General features: G+C 52.2%; 5 protein-coding genes across 5 annotated transcripts; 3 read left to right on the forward strand and 2 right to left on the reverse strand.

Annotated features, from left to right (window-relative positions):
• Positions 1–261: 261 nt before the first annotated feature.
• On the forward strand, positions 262–2,106 carry POSPLADRAFT_1176728 (hypothetical protein). Its single transcript, XM_024488443.1, has 10 exons — positions 262–311; positions 364–432; positions 488–560; positions 616–715; positions 766–856; positions 915–1,264; positions 1,321–1,560; positions 1,615–1,703; positions 1,756–1,870; positions 1,924–2,106. The coding sequence occupies exons 1-10, from the start codon at positions 276–278 to the stop codon at positions 2,009–2,011; spliced, it is 1,251 nt and encodes a 416-aa protein (XP_024344580.1). The 5' UTR covers positions 262–275; the 3' UTR covers positions 2,012–2,106.
• POSPLADRAFT_1176730 (hypothetical protein) lies at positions 2,082–7,419 on the reverse strand (the record flags this gene model as incomplete). The annotated part of the gene is made up of 7 exons (XM_024488444.1): positions 2,082–3,181; positions 3,237–3,449; positions 3,621–5,042; positions 5,092–6,369; positions 6,427–6,557; positions 6,611–6,985; positions 7,047–7,419. The coding sequence occupies 7 exons, from the start codon at positions 7,417–7,419 to the stop codon at positions 2,180–2,182; spliced, it is 4,794 nt and encodes a 1,597-aa protein (XP_024344581.1). The 3' UTR covers positions 2,082–2,179.
• Positions 7,420–7,731: 312 nt separating this feature from the next.
• On the forward strand, positions 7,732–8,832 carry POSPLADRAFT_1042980 (hypothetical protein; the record flags this gene model as incomplete). Its single annotated transcript, XM_024478201.1, has 3 exons — positions 7,732–7,847; positions 7,917–8,097; positions 8,149–8,832. The coding sequence occupies 3 exons, from the start codon at positions 7,732–7,734 to the stop codon at positions 8,830–8,832; spliced, it is 981 nt and encodes a 326-aa protein (XP_024344582.1).
• Positions 8,833–9,200: 368 nt separating this feature from the next.
• On the forward strand, positions 9,201–17,958 carry POSPLADRAFT_1042983 (hypothetical protein; the record flags this gene model as incomplete). Its single annotated transcript, XM_024478203.1, has 44 exons — positions 9,201–9,466; positions 9,523–9,765; positions 9,829–9,946; positions 10,002–10,353; positions 10,405–10,506; positions 10,557–10,846; positions 10,947–10,989; positions 11,041–11,081; positions 11,132–11,332; positions 11,383–11,514; positions 11,564–11,581; positions 11,637–11,961; positions 12,018–12,323; positions 12,375–12,392; positions 12,459–12,463; positions 12,527–12,701; positions 12,753–12,811; positions 12,871–12,980; positions 13,115–13,219; positions 13,264–13,453; positions 13,500–13,549; positions 13,603–13,704; positions 13,756–13,872; positions 13,984–14,017; positions 14,068–14,182; positions 14,303–14,361; positions 14,418–14,457; positions 14,507–14,691; positions 14,747–14,908; positions 15,029–15,527; positions 15,580–15,699; positions 15,748–15,869; positions 15,923–16,147; positions 16,199–16,246; positions 16,297–16,490; positions 16,542–16,633; positions 16,761–16,888; positions 16,942–16,981; positions 17,030–17,088; positions 17,142–17,197; positions 17,246–17,300; positions 17,351–17,542; positions 17,598–17,736; positions 17,888–17,958. The coding sequence occupies 44 exons, from the start codon at positions 9,201–9,203 to the stop codon at positions 17,956–17,958; spliced, it is 6,003 nt and encodes a 2,000-aa protein (XP_024344583.1).
• A 92-nt stretch (positions 17,959–18,050) lies between these two features.
• On the reverse strand, positions 18,051–18,922 carry POSPLADRAFT_1127029 (hypothetical protein; the record flags this gene model as incomplete). The annotated part of the gene is made up of 4 exons (XM_024483585.1): positions 18,051–18,201; positions 18,252–18,449; positions 18,534–18,592; positions 18,716–18,922. The coding sequence occupies 4 exons, from the start codon at positions 18,920–18,922 to the stop codon at positions 18,051–18,053; spliced, it is 615 nt and encodes a 204-aa protein (XP_024344584.1).
• Positions 18,923–18,943: the final 21 nt, after the last annotated feature.

Here is an 18,943-nt window from a genome sequence, read left to right on the forward strand (position 1 = left end):
CCCGAACTCAAAGCGAGGACGATCTTCTGCCAGAACTATACCACGGCCACGCTGCTGCGGGCCGGATGAGAGACAGGAAGCACGTCGGAGGATGGTCAACCGTCGTCGTCGTTCTGGACGAAGAGCAAAGGTCGGCGAATGGGGGAGATTATACGGTGCTGACTAAGCAATCGGGCGGCCGTGTATCGGCGTGTCTGGTCAAACGCCGCAATGGGCGACAGCTAAATACACTGCCAGCGTGCACACCGTCGCGTCCATCTTCTTTCTTTGTTACCATGTTCGCTTTACGCAAGGCGGGTTCGGTCGCTCGGGTGAGTTTGACGACGTGCTCGTCGCTGGACGCGTCGTAAAGCGTCAGGTTAGGTCGCGTCTGCCGGTCAGAAGCGGTTCCTCTCGATCCATGAGTACCAATCCGTGAAGCTCTTGAACTCAGTGCGTGTATCTCCGGTACGGCCCGCGAAATGTACTCACCTGGTACGATGCACAGTATGGTGTACCAACACCGAAGGGAATACCAGCTAAATCACCTGAGGAGGCGTACGAGATTGCGAAGCAGTTCGGTGCGGACCTAGATCGCGATAAATGCAGCTTCCATTCTGACGCGTATTTCTAAAGAGTCAACTGGTTGTGTCATTAAGGCCCAGGTTCTTGCTGGTGGGCGAGGGAAGGGCAAGTTTGACAATGGGTTCCAAGGAGGTGTTCATCTTGTTCAAAGGTATGTTCCGCTGAGTCGTGATTTGTACCTAATCCCTCATACGCATGAAGCGCGGATCAGGCGAAGGAGTATGCGAGCAAGATGCTCGGCGCGAAGCTGATCACCAAGCAGACTGGTGCTGGTGGTCGCGTCTGCAACACGGTGCGTTTATAATGGTTTAGTCTACTTTCCATGCGTATCCGAGCGCATTCGGACTCAGGTTATGCTTGCGGAGCGCAAAGACGCTGCACATGAATATTACGTCGCCGTTCTCAACGACCGTAATTCGGAGGGTCCCGTGTTGGTCGTCTCGTCCCAAGGAGGCATGAACATCGAGGAAGTTGCTGCAAAGGACCCCAGCGCAATCATTACAACCTCAATCAATTTCAAGAACGGGCTCAGCAAGGAGGAAGCGCTAGGTGTTGCGAAGAAGCTTGGCTTCAAGAGCGCAGGCGCGGAGGAAGAAGCTGCCAGTATCTTCATCAACCTGTACAAGATCTTCAAGGATAAGGATGCTACCCAGATCGAGATCAACCCGCTCGGCGAGACAGCCGATGGTCATGTCCTCTGGTGCGTATGACACATTAGTCCTCCTGTTGTCGTCGCTTATGACTACCCTGGTGCAGTATGGATGCCAAGTTTGGCTTTGATGACAACGCCGAGTTCCGCCAGCAGGATGTCTTCGCAATGCGGGACGTCACCCAAGAGGAGCCTTCTGAGGTCGAGGCCCAGAAGGCTAACCTCAACTTCATCAAGCTCGACGGCAACATCGGTTGCTTGGTGAACGGTGCTGGTCTGGCTATGGCGACAATGGATGTCTTGGCTCTGCACGGCGGCAACCCAGCAAACTTCTTGGATGTCGGCGGGTAAGGCGATCAACTCCCATGATTTACACCGCCACTCGCTGACATCGGCTCCAGTGGTGCCACACCTGAGACTGTCAAGAAGGCATTCGAGATCCTTTTGGGCGACCCGAAGGTCAAGAGCATCTTCATCAACATCTTCGGTGGTAGGTGTCAAGTTTCCTTTGTCGAGCACGAAGCGAAATACATTTTACTCAGGTATCATGCGGTGTGACTACATCGCCGAAGGTGTCATCCGGGCGACCAAGGAGCTTGGCCTCAGCATCCCATTAGTTGTGCGCTTGAAGGGTACCATGGAGTCAGAGGCGAAGCAGTAAGCTCATTGCTTCTAGTCTGCTTTAACATCCGCTGATGTGGTCCATCTAGGATGATCCGTGAGTCGGGATTGAAGATCATACCGTTCGACGAGCTTGATGATGCGGCGGAGAGTGCTGTACAACTGGCGCACGCTTAAAGCGCTTGTACGATTTTACCTTCTGTGATTTATTATAGGTAGACTATATTCATGACGCCACGCTTTCGAATGATGAGACCGCGGCGGTGAAATATTGTATACAAGGCCGCATGAGCAGGGTATGATAACAGATAATAGCGTAGCAAGATAACAGAACAGCAGAGCATTCTACCAATGTCCATAAGTACTAGGAGCAACAACATAACTACCTGATTGTGGGGGCGGATGGCTGTGAGCTTGGTCGTACGCTCTGCGCCCACGGCCGGCTGGTACGCCCGAGTAGTTGTGGTTCGGAGGAACAGGTACAACAGCGGGGGAATGCATCATGACGGGACTACTGGCATACATGGGAAGGTTTGCATGAGCGGGCTGCATGACCGGACTCAGCATTGGCATTCCAGGAGCACGATTTTGGGGGGCGTTGGAAGGTTGTGGTAGGGACGCCTGGACGGCTGCAGGGCTACCAGCATACATCGGTACCGGCCCACCATGCGAGGGGTACGGCATTAGCTGTGCGGGGTAAGGTGAGGCCATGGCGCGCATCATGGCGCCTGGCGGTTGCGACGGTGGTCCTGGAACTGGTACCCATACAGGCTGCCCGTACGGCGAAGGTGGGCCGTTCATGACCATAGGTCTCGACACCGGACTTGGCGCCATGTGAGGATACATGACTGTTGGACTTGGTGTATGGCTCATCATGGGAGATGGATAGCCATATGGTGGCCGCATGTTTGCAGCTGCCATCGGCGGTGCATATGCGAATGTAGGCCGCGATGCGCCATTTTGCGGCGCCGAACCAATGTCAGGTAATGTAGACCCTCCTTGATGCGCGCCCAATGGCGATGGAGAGGGCACTGTCTGGAAAGCACGGGCGACTTCAAATGACGACATTCGCGGCGGCACACCAGAACTGGATGGTGGTGGTGTTTCGCCATCTTCTGACTTGACTTCCTGAATGGTGAAGGGAACGGCAGCCAAGTCGTCTGCAATTCCCTCCAGAGAGTTCCTTGACGACGAATCAGCTTTGTTCAATGGATGCGACCAGACAGCCTTCAAGTGCTCAGGATCTGGGTGCCGTGATGGCGATTCCTTGACAGAGAATGATCGAGGCGACTTCGTCCACGGGCTCATTGAGGCAGAGGGTGGCGGCGTTATGATCACTCGCTCGGGCTGTAAACAAGTAATCAGTGGGTCAGTTGGTGGTGCGAGCCACGTTCTTACTCACCGGAAGATCACTCTTTTCGGAGTCCAATTTGCCATCTGTCGACGCAGGCAGAAACTGGCCAGTACCTTCTGCAGGTGGCGCAGTCTCATTTGTGAAGGTAGCCTCTCCCGTCGCTTTCGCTGCTTGATTGACGTCCGCTGGGGTGGGATTGTTGATGGCCTCGGCTGAACGTTCATCTTCCAATTCACTTGAAACAATGAAGTTGACCGTCGACTGCGCAACATTGTGATGAACGCGGGCATCACGATAGAAAGCAACATCTGAACCAACTGGCAATCTCGGCTGCATCTTGCTTGCGGGCTGTGGGATGGCGGAATCAGCTTTCGGGAGGGAAGGGGCGCTGGATGAACCTGCAGGAAGCTCTGGGGGCGGTGATCTACTGACAGTGTCGAGTACAGAAGATGACTGAGCAGCATTCATTTCTTTCCCCAGTGTTTCTGCCTGCTGGATTCTGCGCCAACTGGGACCTGTCTGTACGTCCACCTTCTCACTTTGGCTGGATTGTCTTGTAACCGGCTTTGGTGGCAGGTTGACTACAGGCCCTTGCGCATCATCGGAGACACTGTGGTGTGGGGCTCGTCGTGGTCGTGGGATGACAACGAAGTACTTAGGAGGACGCCCTTTGTGGAAATATTTGCGGAACAGAAGCTCTTCGGGTGTCGTCGTCATGAGAGGAGGGCTCCATGAAAACACTTCCGACCAGCGTGCGTTGGGGCGTCGACTGATATCAAGCTGCCGCTTGCTAACGGGCTCATAACGTCGCGAATCGTGCACCGGAAGCTTAACAGTGAGAACGTTCCAGACCGGTTTTGGAGATCTCGGCGGCTGAGACCTTGTCACGTCGAACACCTCTCCCGGAACGCTTGTAACGTAGTCGACCTGCTTTTGTCTGAGAGCTGGAGGTAACCACTTCTGAAGCTTAGGTGCAGCAGGCGCAGGTTCTTTAGGGTGCAGGCCATCGAGTGCACCCTTGATACGAGCCATGGTATCGTCTAAAGCAGACATTGGTGCCTCTCGGAAAGATGGTCCCAGCGGCGACCGCAACGGAGCGTGGTGGTTGTGAGTGGCTCCGGTGTGGTGCCCGTTCGTCTGCAGATATGGCTCGTCCTGTCTCGAAGGAGAGGACTCTGTCACAATTGTACTGATCGCAAGAACATCTGCTGAAGGTGGATCTGAGGTCACGATCTGCACTGTGGCCTTCTCCCCTGTGGCCTCGCTGGGTGAGAGCTTAGGGATATCTGTGCTTTGATCGGGAAGACGATCGGGCCGACGCCTCCACGAACCCTCCTCGCCGCGAGCTGATTGCGGTAGTGCACTGGCAGGAGCTATATCGTCGTCGAAGAAATCTGTAGCCACAGGTCTGGGTGGTCTTGTGGCGGCACGAACGAAGGGTTTGACATCTTGCGCTACAGCGGGCGGTGGGTGCTCCATGCCAACAAGCCTCCCAAGGTCAGCAAAATCAACAACTTCTAGGTCTTCGCCAGATTGCACGTCGAGGGAGTCTATTTCCGCAAGTAATAGAGGTGGCGGCGCGCGAGGAGGTTCAACTGGCGTTTGATGTGAGGATGACGAAGGTCGAGGGGCCTTGCTGCGCCAAGACTCCACCTCTGTTGCGGGCGACGACTCAACAGGTGCAAGGAAGGAAGTGCGTCGATTGGGGCCCGGTCGGGGAGCGCCCTTCGTTGATGGTGCGCGAGCAAACCCAGGCCGGCCGGCAGAGGGCGGCTGGAAATCCTGGTTTGAAGGCGACTCAGTCGGCTTGCCTGATGGTATGGACTGCACAGCTGCTTCGATGACAGCAATCACCTAGAAAAGTATGAGATGAATAGAAGGCTGACATCGGGGAATCATATACCTGCGCTTCTGAGACGGTAGGTTTTTGCGCATCGGTCTGAGGCTTCTGTTCACTGTGTGCCTTCATCTTTTCCTCAAGCTCGGCCGCTTTCCTGCGAGCGCGCTCCTTGTCGCGCTCGCGCTCTTCTTCTTCCTGCTTTCGCCGCAATTTAGCACGTTCCGCAGCCATTGACATCGTCTCCTTATGTACATCTTCGATGTCCACAACAATGGGCAGTGGCGCTCTTACCGAAGTCGCGGGAGAGAGTGACGCGTGCGTACTCAACGGCGATTGCGCAACGGGCATGGCGAATGATGGTCCTGTTGCTGAAGGCGGTTCTGCAGTTAGCCCGGAAGGCATCGCGTCTTTGGGCTCTGGGACCGACGGGGCACGAGGCATTGAAAACGTTGGCGACCTCTGATTCCCTAAATGCGGCGGCAGCTGTCTGCCAGTTTCTCTCAGCGGTGGTGGAGGCAATGGAGGAGGGCCCATTGTCGACGTTCGGCGTGGACGGTCTTCGACATCGCGACCAGTCCCAATGGGCGACAGATGAGGCATCCCGTACGGGTTGTAGTGATCCTTGCTGCGTGCTTGGAACCCTTGTGACGATGTTCGCGAGAGAGGAAATTGGAAGGAGGCATTCGGCTCGCGGTCGCCATGCCGTGCGTTCTCCGTAGGAGACAATGCTGGTGGCTGATGTTGGTCTCTGAAGGCTCGCGAATGAGACCCGGTGTCGAAGCGACGGTCGCCACCGGGCGGCTTCTGCAGCAACTGAACACCTTGCTGAAGCACGTGTGGGGGGACATCGCGGCCGCCCCTCGGATCGGTTGGCGAGACGGCCTTGTCGGAACGACTACCTCTCCGCGCCATGAAGGGAGGTGGGCCAGAACTGGCCTGGCGATGCGGAACATGAGAGTTCGAGTAGGGCTCCAGCCTGTTTGACCTCTCATTGAAGAGCACGCGCGACATTTCCTGTGGCGAATGCATTGACACTGAAGAGGCTGTTGGAGAAGTGGCATTTGCATGCTGTTCGCGCTGATTGTAAGGCATCCCCGTCACAACTCTTGAGCGAGGCCAACTTCTATCGAAGTCATCTGCAAACCGCTCTTCCTTACTCACAGGGTGATCGGGGGGTCCTAATAGTTCGAGCTGGCTACGTACGTCATGACCTTCCTGGTTTCCGGCTGAATCGTGAGGAGGTGAGTTTCGCGTAGGTGCATCACTAGGCTGGACTTTGTACTGCCGCCCATCGTCGAACTCGATCACACCATCTAGGAAATTATCGTCGTCTTCCTCCATCTGAAAATCATGAATAAGTTCTCTCATTGCATGCCCATGCGAAATGAAATGACATACCTCATCCCAATGGTGAGCATTTGGGTCGAGATGGACGCCACGAAATGTGTCTTCCTCCGCGGCGACTGCTTGCTTCTGCGCCGCCGCCGCTTCAGTGGCCTGTTTTTGCTCGGAAGCCTTGGCAGCTCGGCCTACAGAAAGAATTGGCCAAAACTCGAGCATTGGGTTGTACGCACTGGCATACCTTGCGCGGCTTCCGCCGCTGTGGGGAAGTCATTCGCAACCGCATCCAACTTCGCCACAACTGCTGCAGTACCCCTCGCATTTCCCCACACAGGTTTCCCTGAACTTTCCTTCTTGACGACTCCTGCAAATGCCTCGGACGCTCCTCGTGGTTGCGGCTGTATGACCTTACCAAGAGTAGGCTGAGGGGAAATGGATGAAGACTGGATAGGTTGAGGCTTTGAATTGGCTGCAGCTGAGGGAGTAGGGGCAACCGAGGAAACCGAAGACGGTGGTCTGGACCATCCTGGCGTCGTACTAGACGACTGCGGAGTCGCAGTTAACTTAGCGGTCACTAGGCGAGAGTGAGTGGGGGCGGCTTGCGACGGGGGCTTTTCTACGACCGCACATATTGTTACCATCAACCCGGGTCGCTAGGTATACGCGTGAAGACGTACGGATTGAACTTCCAATTTTCGCTGTCACAGAGGCGGATAGTGTCTGACCTGAAGGGGAGGTAGATGATGTCTTCTCCAAGAATTTCCTGTTGATATTGCTAGAAGTAAACTTCTTGGGATGAGGCACCGTCAAAGTTGGAGCGGTGCTGGACGACGAGGACTGGCCATTCGCCGGACTTGCTCTTAGCGGCGTCAGCGCCGACGCAGGAGATGATGCAGATGCAGGGCTTGCCACGCCCTGGTCATCCGAGGCTTCTGGAGCGATAGTGATGTCCGACTTGGGCTCAGCACCCTCGTCCAGCCCAGCAGAGCCACTGGCCCCGTCCGCCTTTTTGATTTCCTCCGGCAGGTGCAGAACGTCGATATTGGCCATAGACGCGTCGTTCGACGCTCGTCGCGATGGTCTCGGTGCAAGATTCGCTGGCGTCTGTCGAGTAGACAGACAGTAAGTAACAGAGCTCTGGTAAACAGAGGCAAAGGGAGGAGAACAAACAGCTTACCTCCAAATAGGAGGCCAGAGATGTAAGGAGAAGCAGAGCAACCTCGTCAACCAATGAGCGAGGCCCGGCGTCTGCCGCAACCACTCCGAGACGAGCGCGGTCACTCTCGACTAATCCTCTCCGTCTCCCGCCTCTTCAGCTTCAGCATTTTCCAACACCATTCGTGCAGCAGTATGGCGGCAGAAATGATGATGCACGACTTCCAACTCCTGCCAGCTATGCAGGAGCACCCAGTGCTCAATGGTCAGAAACGAACATTCGATGCAGCCATCATCGACGACGCGAGGTACGAGGATCCAAGGTACGCGTTCAGACCGTGCCGTGTCTCCAGTGGTCACCTACTGGAACGCGCTCCTTTCACTTTTCCTAGTATCGCAAATTTGCCCTCGTTTGACAAGAATGCATGGTATTATCCTTCTCAAGAATACGAATTTGACGATGTCCGCCTCGCCTCGGCAAAGGGCAATTGGGGCCGGAAGCTCATTCACAACGCAAGATGGACTAGGACGGGCAAGATAGCCCCATGGGCTCCTGGCTTAGAGGATAGGCAGGTGTGTACTGAAGTCTTACTCTGTACACAATGTATGCGACTGGACAAATAGGTCGAGGAACGCGCCAGAAAGCGCATCAAGATGCTCATGCCAGAGGAAGCGGAGTCTTCTACTTCTATTGTCCTACCACACCTACGATCGCCTTCACCACCATTGACCGCACCGTATCCCCCTCCTACCATGCAACATCTATCATATACTTCCTTCGTCATGGATAAAGCCGTCACGCGTTCATTCCGTTCTCGACTGCTGGACGAACTCGAAAGTGCTACCAATAGTCTCATAGAAGGCGAGGCTACTATGAGGCGCGCTCTGGGTAGACTTTGGCAGGTCATGAGTGAGGACCCAGATGGCCAGCAAGATACAACCATGATCCCAAAGCGAGAAGACGGAGGAGAGGAAGAAGACGAGAGAGAGCAAAGACTGGCCCGTGCACCTGATCTTACGCCCATCGTCCACAAACTTTTCATATCAGACATTGAAGACAGAGCTACACCGACTCACGAGATGCCACATTTCCCACATCCCGAGTATCAGCTAGATAGCCTGGAGAAGTCGTTGGCAGCACTGCGAGCATTACAGGACGATTCCAGGGAGTATGTGGAACGATTAGAGGAGATCAGGGACGACATAGGATTTACACGGACTCAGAGGAATGGTGTGTGGGATTTGGTACGCAATAAGGCACTCAAGGAGTTGCAGGATGTAGTTGCGAGTTCCGCTGCGGCGCTATAGAGACCGACTTAACCATTATTTTCGTGTCGGCATGACCCCTGAAGTAAGTATCCGCGAAAGCCTGGAGTGCCGGTCGCGGATACACGTTCTTGCGAGAACAACATTAAATGAGCATCGCGAATCACCCTGGCAGTGCAGCATCCGAGACAACTTGCTTCACCGTAACCGACGAAGATGGCGGGAGAGCGGAAGCAATGGCAGCGCGCCACAGCCTTCCTTATGTCACTGACCGCTCGCCCCGCGTGTGGTACGTACCCACTGACTTACGTCGATCCTCCCGCAGTCACCTCGTCGCACATCTACTTTCTCACTAGTGTTATCGCAACGCCGAGCCAGCATTACGACCTACTCCCATGCGCGTAAACGCCATGGACATACCTGACGTCTCCACTCTGGTTCTTAATGAGCCCGGTTCGAGTGCTCGCCCCGCTCCGAGCATCTCGGATGACATCCTGGGAGGCGAAGGCCGCTACATGGAGAAGTTGCGCAACTATGCAGAATCCTTGCCCTACTCGATTGAGCCGTACTCCAAGATGCTCGAGCTACTTGACTTGATCATCTTGCGCATTGCACAATGTGTGGAAGCCAAGGACTACGACCCGGGACTGCTACAATGGGATAGCATGTTGACCTAGTAAGCGCTTCTCATTAGCTTCGGCCGTGTCCTGCTGATCTCCGGCGACTGGATAGTTGGTCCATGCTAAAGTATCCCATCCCGAAAGAGAAGAGAATCGCACTTGCGAAGCTTTACTTCCATGTGTGCACTACTCCCGGTCTGCCGTACAACGTGATCGCAGCCGGATGCGACGCGCTTCACATGTTGATGAGGTCCAAGAAGAAGTTGTCCATTGACGACGTGCGGCTGCCTTGGAAGCCCATATTCAATATTCTCAGCAAGGACTTGTTCCTGACGAGACGACAGTTCGAGATCAGGTGATGCTGCTTCGTTCGCATGCAGTCAATGACGCCTCCTGATGGTTACAACTCTCACTGCAGCCAAACGTCATGGTACATGGGGTATATTGCTGAGAATGTCCGGAGGTTCTTCCATCCCTCCGCCATTGACGAGATGCTCGCCACCTTCCTGCCCATGATGAGGGCCACCAGCTTGAGCGTATGTCTTTCCAATAATGAGCTTCAGCGTTCATCCTTGCTTACATATTTTATAGACCATGTTGGCTTCTCAGTATTATATGCTTACCTTTCTACCCATGTCTCACCCTCAGTCATACTTGCCCATGTTGTTTCGTCTTTGGGAGTCGATCAACTCTTACATGTTTGATGAGCGGATGTTGCATTTCTTCTCGAAACTCACCGAGATGCACGTTGATTCAACGGTCAGTGACCCTGGCCGAATTGAGTCAATTCCGGACGATGCAAGATCTGAGGATGAAGGGAGACCACAGTGGGAGAAGAAGGACCTTGAGAGCAAGTGGAAATGGTCGGGGATATACTCGGACGTCGGTATCTTCACTGAGCACAATTGGAATTTTATCATGTCCAAGTGCTTAGTGTCAATGGGTACGTGCTGCGGGCGAACCATATCAACTGTCTCTTACATTACGGCATTAGAAATCCCGCTGGCTGACACGGGATCCCTTACCACTGGACCCAGTGCTGACAACCAAGCTGGTTTCGAAATCAACAGATTGCCGAAGCCTAATTGGAGGATTCGTATGTCAATAGCTTTGTATCCCGTCGTGAATACTAACAATTTCAATTAGCCTCGCTTGCCCGAATCATCGTATATTCTATGGCACCCGACGGGGTGCCCAGCCCTAACTCGGCTGCCCCAACGCCCACATTTACGCCTTTTGCTTCAAGGTCGGCGACACCGCTTCCTCAGGTGAATGGCGGTTTGGGGGACTACCTCTCTGCGTCTCTCGCTCGAGGTATCCACTCCAAGGCGAAGATGTATCTTGCTGGCTGTAAAGCCCTTGACTCCTTGGTGAAGATGATTGCTTCTACAGAAGGCTTTTTCCATCCCACAAATTCAGGCAGTTGGACAGCTGATGTATGTATTTCACCTGTGAGCTCGCTGTTAGACCGGCGATGTATATTCTTGTATGACGTGAATGGAGCTGAAATGAGTGGAGTGCTGACTCTCATCGCAGCTAAGCGCGTTCATCAAACACGTTGTGTACGAGTTCAACAAACGTATGAGTTTTGATCTGCGACGGTGGACTTCGCTTATATAAGTTACGACAGGCTGGTATGAGGAACAAGATATAGAATGCAAGACACCTCTAGTCAGTCTTCGCGTAATGCATATGTTATTGAAGTCTCACGTCAGATTCAGCATCGCCGGTTGACGAAGGACATGAAGCGTGAACTGGTGAAGAGTTTGAGAACAGTCACCCTTCTAGCGATGTTTTCTCCCGACAGCACTACGGTCAGCAATATACAAAGTTGTCTGAAGTCCATGAGCGTCATGGAGCCGGATCTTATTCTGCCGCCGATTTTGGAACGGGCGGGACCAGCACTCGAAGCCGTAGTAGAGGTACGTCACAGGAGGCAAGTTGCTTTTACTAGGCACTAACGTCGTTGCAGACGCAAAGGACGATCGCGATAATAAAGGCCCTTGGAGCCGTCGCCCCCGCGCTGGTATGCAGGCATGTTTACTACGGCGGCGCGAAGCACTTGCTACCGATCATGGAACTGCTTCTACCCGGCATTGATCTTGTGAGCTCACTGGGAACTTTTACCTAAACACAAACTGATGGTTTCCCAGAATGACCCTCCAAAGACTGTACGTCACGGGCCGGAGTGTTCCAGCTTATGTACTCACTGTCGTTCTCGACCAGTTCTGCACCACCGCATTCATCGTGGAGATAGCGCAATACATCAAATTTGCAGAAATGAGTCGCGAAGATAACAACGTTATGCCTATCGACGTTGATATGGGTCGGGCAGCTGCAGACGTCCCAGCTCTGGAAATCACCAGTCTTCCTTCCACGTTTGACTTCAGCGAGGATGTTCCCAGGACCAAAGAAGAAGAGGATGCAATCCTGAAGAATGTCTCCGAGGGCTTTGCGGATTGGGTGGCCGCATTCCTACGCCGCGTCATCCTACTCTTCGAAAACCTGCCTGAGGAGGGCGCAAATGGCTCTGCTGGTGGCACCACGGAAGGTTTGCCTCCCATTTATTGCACTTCATATCCGGATTGATGTCGGCTGACCTTGCAGTCCAATTGGTTGATTCGGTATGCGGCGCATTCAGTCAGATTTGCGTTCACCTGTCAGAGCCACTTTACGATATGGTTTTGAACATGGTCTTCGACTATGCAAGCGGCAATGTCCGAACTAACGCAGTTCGCGCTATTCACTCGCTTGTCGAGTGCGTCGCCAACGCAAATCAGGCGAAGACGCTCGCGAAGTTTGTCCCGTATTGTGATCGCAACATTCGGGCAGAACTCGAGCACGGAGCCAGCTCTCTCCGGACTACTTCATCAAGCTCTGTTCCCTTACCGTCGGATGCCACCCTTCATTGGAGTAGGTCCATTCGTTTGTGGAAACTGACATTCATTAATCGTTGGCTTCAAGATTTGGCCATCCTACGAGGTGCCATGTACAAGTAAGTGTACGAGCAAAGAAATTTCCACAAGTTACTAACATTCGACGATACAGCGATGGTCGAGTGGTATGATATTCCCCTGCTCAATATTATATGCTCTCATACTCACTCGTATTCAAAGGCTCTTCCGTATCGGGAGCAGTTGATCGCACTGTTTAAGTTACTTCATCAGAAGACCTTCTCGAAGCGCGGCTTTTCCTCCAGCGGAAAGCTTGTGTGCAGTACATTGCTCACCCTTACCCATACGTACCCGCTGGAAAACAAGTTCGTGAATCCTGACGAGTGGTCGAGTGAAGGTGAGTTCAATCGAAAAGGCAGATAACATTTGTCAATGTCGTCGCTGTTAGACTTCAAAAGGAATCACTACAAGTATTGGGGGAAGTTGTATAAGCCCGAAGATGTCAAGGTTCGTCTTTATATTACCTACCGACGTCCAAGATTAATTAACTGGGAATAATACTGCAGCTTTTGTGGCATGTGCCTTCGACCGAAGAGATCGATTTCACGCTGCAGATTTTCCGCGAAGTTGTCGAGCCTGTTCTGGAAACTCTGGAGGGACTGATAGGATCTGGTAAGTGCATTCTCGAGCTGTCATTGACAGTTACTAACCACGAGCAGAGGTTACTCGCGACGCAGTATGGCGTAATGACTTCTGCAGGTAGGTTATTGAGCTTCGAAGCGGCCGTTGTCTGCTAAAAAGCATTTGCAGACATCTCAGTTTTGTCCGTAATGCTTTTTCGGGTATACCTACGCTGGTCAAGGAAGTGATACCACAAGAGGAAATGCAAAGTGCTGCAGAGACAAGCGACATATTGTATGTCTTCCTTTGACATGTTGCACATAGGTTGACTGCTTCAGGCACGAGATTCCCGAAATGATTGCCCCTGTCGAGCCCCTCAACGCTGGTTTCGCTCTTGAGGATCCTAGTGATCCTAGACATCAGTATATGACCACCGTCAAGCGTCGTTTCGGTCATTTTCTGCATAGGGCATCACAAACACTGAGGCAACAAGGGGAAGAGAACACAGTCGACGCTGTCCACATGCTTGTAAGTCGGTTCTTATGCACATAGAGTAATTGCCCACGTTCGTCAGATCCGGTCAATAAGGACGTATATGCTGGAGTACGGGGATAGCAGAGACAAGTGAGTCGTTAACCAGATTTGCCGGCAACAGACTAAGAACACATTGGTAATAGCTATTACCTGCATCACGAGCGCTACACAAATGAGATGAATGTCGCCCGTCATTATGCAAATCAGAAAGTCTGGCCCCGGGCTCTCTATGTGCGACGAGCAAGGTTAGTAGGATTCCTTGACGTAATTTTTTTTTAAAATTGAGTGATCATCAGATACTACCATTCTGCGCGTTTGCGATGGAATTCCATTGAGCGTCGGAGGAGCAGCTTGGAAGATCATCTAATTGACGACCTCGTTGAGTGGGCTATGTGGAACTATGTGACTGGTATGTCCAGCCCTTTACATGCGACCGGTCGAATTAACTCAGCTCGTTGACAGTCCGGGAGTAAGCTCCTTTCCGCCCCGGCGTTTTGAGTGCCCCCGCTCATATCATTTTTCAGGACAAGCCAGACATTGTTGGATAATCTATGCAGCGTAAGCTGATATGTAGCCTAGCATACCCATCGGCTTATGACGGTTTCCAGAGCTTTGACGGAGTAAGACGACGCTGCTTGCCGAAGTTGTACAAAGCGCTGGAGCCCGGTACAGAGGATGACCGCATGAAGGGTGCTTTATGGACGCTCAATTCCAACGTGTTCGGTACGTGCTCTTTGTCTGTCTTTCGTCCTGTGGCCTGACAGCCATTTCAGCCAAATACGCAATAGGGGGTTTGTAGCGACTCCCATAATTCATGGTTCATGGACTCATACATATATGCAGACCCCACATTGGCGACGGAGTTGATCCAGAGGCTATTCGACTGTCAGCATAACGAAAGGGTAAGCCTTGTGTGCCTTCGATGTACTTCCACTGGCTCTGACATATGCTGGGACAGCCATCTATTCAAGAATACGTCTCCGCTCTTGCAGAAACCTGCACGTTTGTTCCTTCCGGCGTCGTGACCGCATACTAACATGTCTGCAGGTCTGAATAGCTTTGGCGAGCCATGCTATACGATGTACCAGATTGACATTCCAAGGGTTTCTCGTGCCGTGGAAGATCTGAAAAGACTTCTGCAAGCAGGTCATGAGAGCGAGCTCACAGTGCAGCGGTGTACAGTGCAACGTGTCGAACGGTTGAAGCTCACAGATGCCGCCATTGCAGAGACGGTACATTCACGCAGACTTCCATTGTTCTTCCACCTTATGACCTACGTATCAACAGACCCGTGTACTCCTTGATATAGCAAGTTCACCCAAGATTCATTGGCGCTACGCCATCATCGCCGTCAGATGCCTAAGGACATTGATCAGACGTGATAGTCCTATGTTACCTTCGCAAGTTCGTCTTCTCCTCGAGAAAACGCATGACGCGCATTCTAGCATAGTCAGTAGTCATAACCTCGATCTAATATTTCAAAGAACTGACGCATCATTTCCACTTCAGCGCTATGTAATAAAAATTCTCCACAAACTGTCATTCCCATTACTGACTTATTATGGGTAGTATGCTCAACGCGCCGTCATGAAAATTTCCCGATATATTAAATTGCGCACACTTGCTCATGGACCTGTCGATCTCGTGATGGAACAAAACCACAATCCCCTTAGGCGAACAGTAGAGATCAAGGAGCCCAGTCATTCATTTACGTCTCAATGGATGGCAGAATTCAAGGTGCCTGTGGATACTCAAAGAGCACAGCGAGAGCCGTCAGTAAAACGACCATATCGCTCGGATGATCCTCTCACTCAGTTCAACAGGATGATTCGCGACAAAATCTCAAGCGGTTGGATTGCTTGGAAGGACACTACCGACTATTTCTTGCTCCCAGATACGCACCATTCTACTTTCCCGTCTTGGGAAGAGGAATCTCAGCCAGCGGTCAGCGCGATTCGTACCATGGTCACAGATGAGTCATACTGGAAGAATTTGTCCACTCACTATTCTGCGGAAAACCACTCGGATGATATTTCGCAAGACAATGCGTCCTGCGTAAAATCAATATGTTAGTGGGACTAATACGTATCCCTGGTCTCTACTGACCCTCAGTTATGCAGTCCAATTATTGGAAGATGAGCCATTTGAAGCTCTCAGATCGACCTTGGAGACATTGCTAGCCGACAAAGACAAGAACAAGCAACGTGCAGCTGCAGATTTCCTTGCAGGCCTTTTCGCTGGTGTGTGTTATGGCTTATTTGTGATTATACACACTTAGACTAGGTCAGGATCCAAGCATTGGCCGCTAGAAAAGCAAGCAAAACTCTGGGAGTGGTTCAAACCGCATATGCACACTGTCTTCGGTCCGAAGAGTAACGACACCCTGCCTATCTGGACGTCATTCCTCGAGGTTTGATTACGACTAATGTGAAGTTTGGTATGTCACTGACGCCAAGACAACAGTACGTTTTCTTCAACAAGGATCCACGAAGATTGCAACCAATGGTGGATCACATTGTGGACGACTTCAAGAATGTTGATTTCAACGGGGAGTCGACACATGAGATTGTGGAAGTCTTGTGTTTCTTCCGCGCTTTCTACGAAGAGCTCGGCTTGAAGTTCGTGCCATGGGTGGAAGAAACAGTGACGCGGTGTTGGGAAGAATTGAGTCGAACAGAGCACGACGACGTACGTCCCTTGAAACTTCACACTCCGCACATTAACTAGAACTATCTACAGGTCTTGGCATACTTCAGCGAGATCCTTACATTCAGCGGGAAGGCACTAGTAAGTAGTTGAGCTTCCAACGGCGACTGTTGATTGATTATGTCAATCAGTGGCGCCCCAACCCGTCGGTACCAAAGGCAGAGGTGTTCGTGAGAGAATGTCGTACACTTCCTTCGGATTACGACATCATGGGCATCCGGAGTAAATATCACGAAACGCGTGTGCTCAAGCTTGTCGACGAGTTCCCTCTTTGGCGTGACCGACGTCTCCCGGGTGCACGCGCTTTCCTGTCTACTTATGACAGGTGATTGTCTTATAGAGCAGATGAGGCAACGGATTGACTTCGTATTTTCAGGGTTGGCGTACTCGTTTGCAAGTGGCTTTTGGAGATCGTCCACGACACAAACTCGATCACCGCCTTCGACTATATTCTTCCGCTCATGGTAAGTGCTTTAACCAATCGAATTGGTCTTCCTGCCTCATCGATACCAACAGCCGGAGCTCTTCCGTTTCGTGGAGAGTAAGTTGGCCATTTAATAATCGCTGATGCGACGCTGATTCGCGTTACTGTCAGTAAACGATAACGATGACCTTGCCCGTCGCGCGCAAGTGCTTCTGGTTCGGATGTGCGGCGTTACTATCCCTCGCCCATTAATCAATCCTGTATTGGATGCAATTTTCTCGGCCATTCAAACATCACCCGTGAGTTTCCTGCTTTGTCACGATGAGTTGTATACTCAACATGAGTTTGTCAGTCTTGGCGGGTGCGACTCAAAGTCCTCCCTCTCGTCCAAGGTAGGTTGAGACAAAATTATTTTTGGCATATACTCAATATCGCCGTAGTCTTCTACTTCAGACAGTTCCCCGTGATTAGTGATGCGAAGATTATCGAGTTGGTTGAGGTCTGTCAAATGATCAATGTTCCCTTCTAACTGTCCTCAAATATGTCTCGCAGGTCGTTTGCAGATGTCTAGATGATGAAGTGGTCGAAGTACGAGAAATGGCTGCGACGTAGGTGACCAGCATCTGAACAGCCTCACTTCGCTCACTCTTCGATAGCACGCTCTCAGGCATCCTGCGCCTTTCACCTCGTCGCAGCGTCCTGCAGTTGAGGGTATGCCTCTAAGCGCACAGCTACTATTCAAATGCTCATAGAGTACGCAGGATCGCTTCATTCGCCTTCTGAAGAACAGCTCCCTTCCCGACCGCAAATCGCCTGCATACAACTCCGCCTTGCGCCAACGCCACGCTGCGATTCTCGGTATATGCGCTCTCGTTGACAGCTTCCCGTACACAGTCGAGCGATGGATGCCCGATCTCCTCACCAATGTGTTAGCAGAGCACACGTATGACCCGGTGAGCGCATTGCCACTTGCACCGGGATGATGTTAACTGATGCGTGAGTGTGCAGATCCCCATCTCGACGACGGTACGGAAGTGCGCCAGCAACTTCAAGAAGACGCATCAGGATACCTGGCACGAAGACTGCAAGCGATTCACAGAGTCGCAGCTCGCAGCGCTGTCGACTCTGCTCACTGGCTCGTCATACTGTAAGTATTGTATGAGCTTTGCCGTCGCGAGTCGAAACTCAATCATATCCTCACCTACGCGTAGATGCGTAACGTCCGCGCAGACACGTATCGCATGTCAGGGTGTCAGGGTGGAAGTAACTCTAGCCGTTCTCATAATCCATTTTCGCAGTCACCAGCCTTTGGAATGTATCTACACTATATTCACCCCTGCAATTCCCGTTTACAAGTTACACTGTCTGATAATGTCTGTAGAATTCCCCAATAAATTTGTTGCTCTAGCATGAGGTATCACAAGACAGCAGTTCTACAGAGGAGTCAGAGTGATTCAAACTTTATTGAACATGTTCAAGATCGACCGTCGCTATTGATGGTTTTGTGGTCTCCGTGCCGTCAGCCGTGCCTACACGCGCCCCAGCTGAGGGTACGGAATCGATGGGACGCGACGTCGGCCCAGAGCGAACGCGATTGTTTGACGATTCCTCGCTAGAACAACTGTTCATAGGAACTTCAAAAGTAGGTTCCTATATGCTCACCGGATTTCAGCCATGAGGTCGTCAATCGCGTACCACGCCAGGGAGCCAAAGCCGACGCTGCGTACCCATCCCATTCGGTCGGCGGGGAGGATATATGCGTGCGCGTGCAGATGGTCAGTCACGGGTATCCTGATGTCACGGAAGGGCGGCGTAATGAAGCCAATGCGGAAGGACGGTGTTGGGTGTGGAGGTGCAGCGCTCTTCGACATGCTTTCAGAAACAGAAGATGACACCTCGAGCAGCGGAGATGTGGACGTGGCGGCAGGCGGTTCGTGCAGAGACGAGAGCAGCCGTTGGGAAACATCACGGAGAGAAGCGAGCAACGGGAGGTCACTGGGTGTCTGTACAGTATTGTCAGGCAGGTCGCAAGGTCCGGGAAGTTTATGTCGTACTCACCAGGGCGTACAAGGACGGCACATGCAAGCTAGGTATGAACGGCGAAATAAATGATAATGGTAAGCAACATCCTCCAAGTTCTCAGAATCTACCACTTGCTTGAAAACAATAATAATATGGCCAAGACTAGAAACAGGACTTGCGGTTTCTCTGTACGCAGTCAAGTTTTCATCTCTCCAGATGATCTGCGGGGAAGCAGCCGAGTCCTCAGAGAGGTGATTTGCGGAGGCGACTATGCTGCACATAGGACAGCCAGGCTTGGGTGCAAAGGCCATTGGTGAGCGAAAACGTAAGCG

This window comes from Postia placenta, assembly GCF_002117355.1.
Source record: "Postia placenta MAD-698-R-SB12 unplaced genomic scaffold POSPLAscaffold_1, whole genome shotgun sequence".
Classification (NCBI taxonomy): Eukaryota; Fungi; Basidiomycota; class Agaricomycetes; order Polyporales; family Adustoporiaceae; genus Rhodonia; species Rhodonia placenta.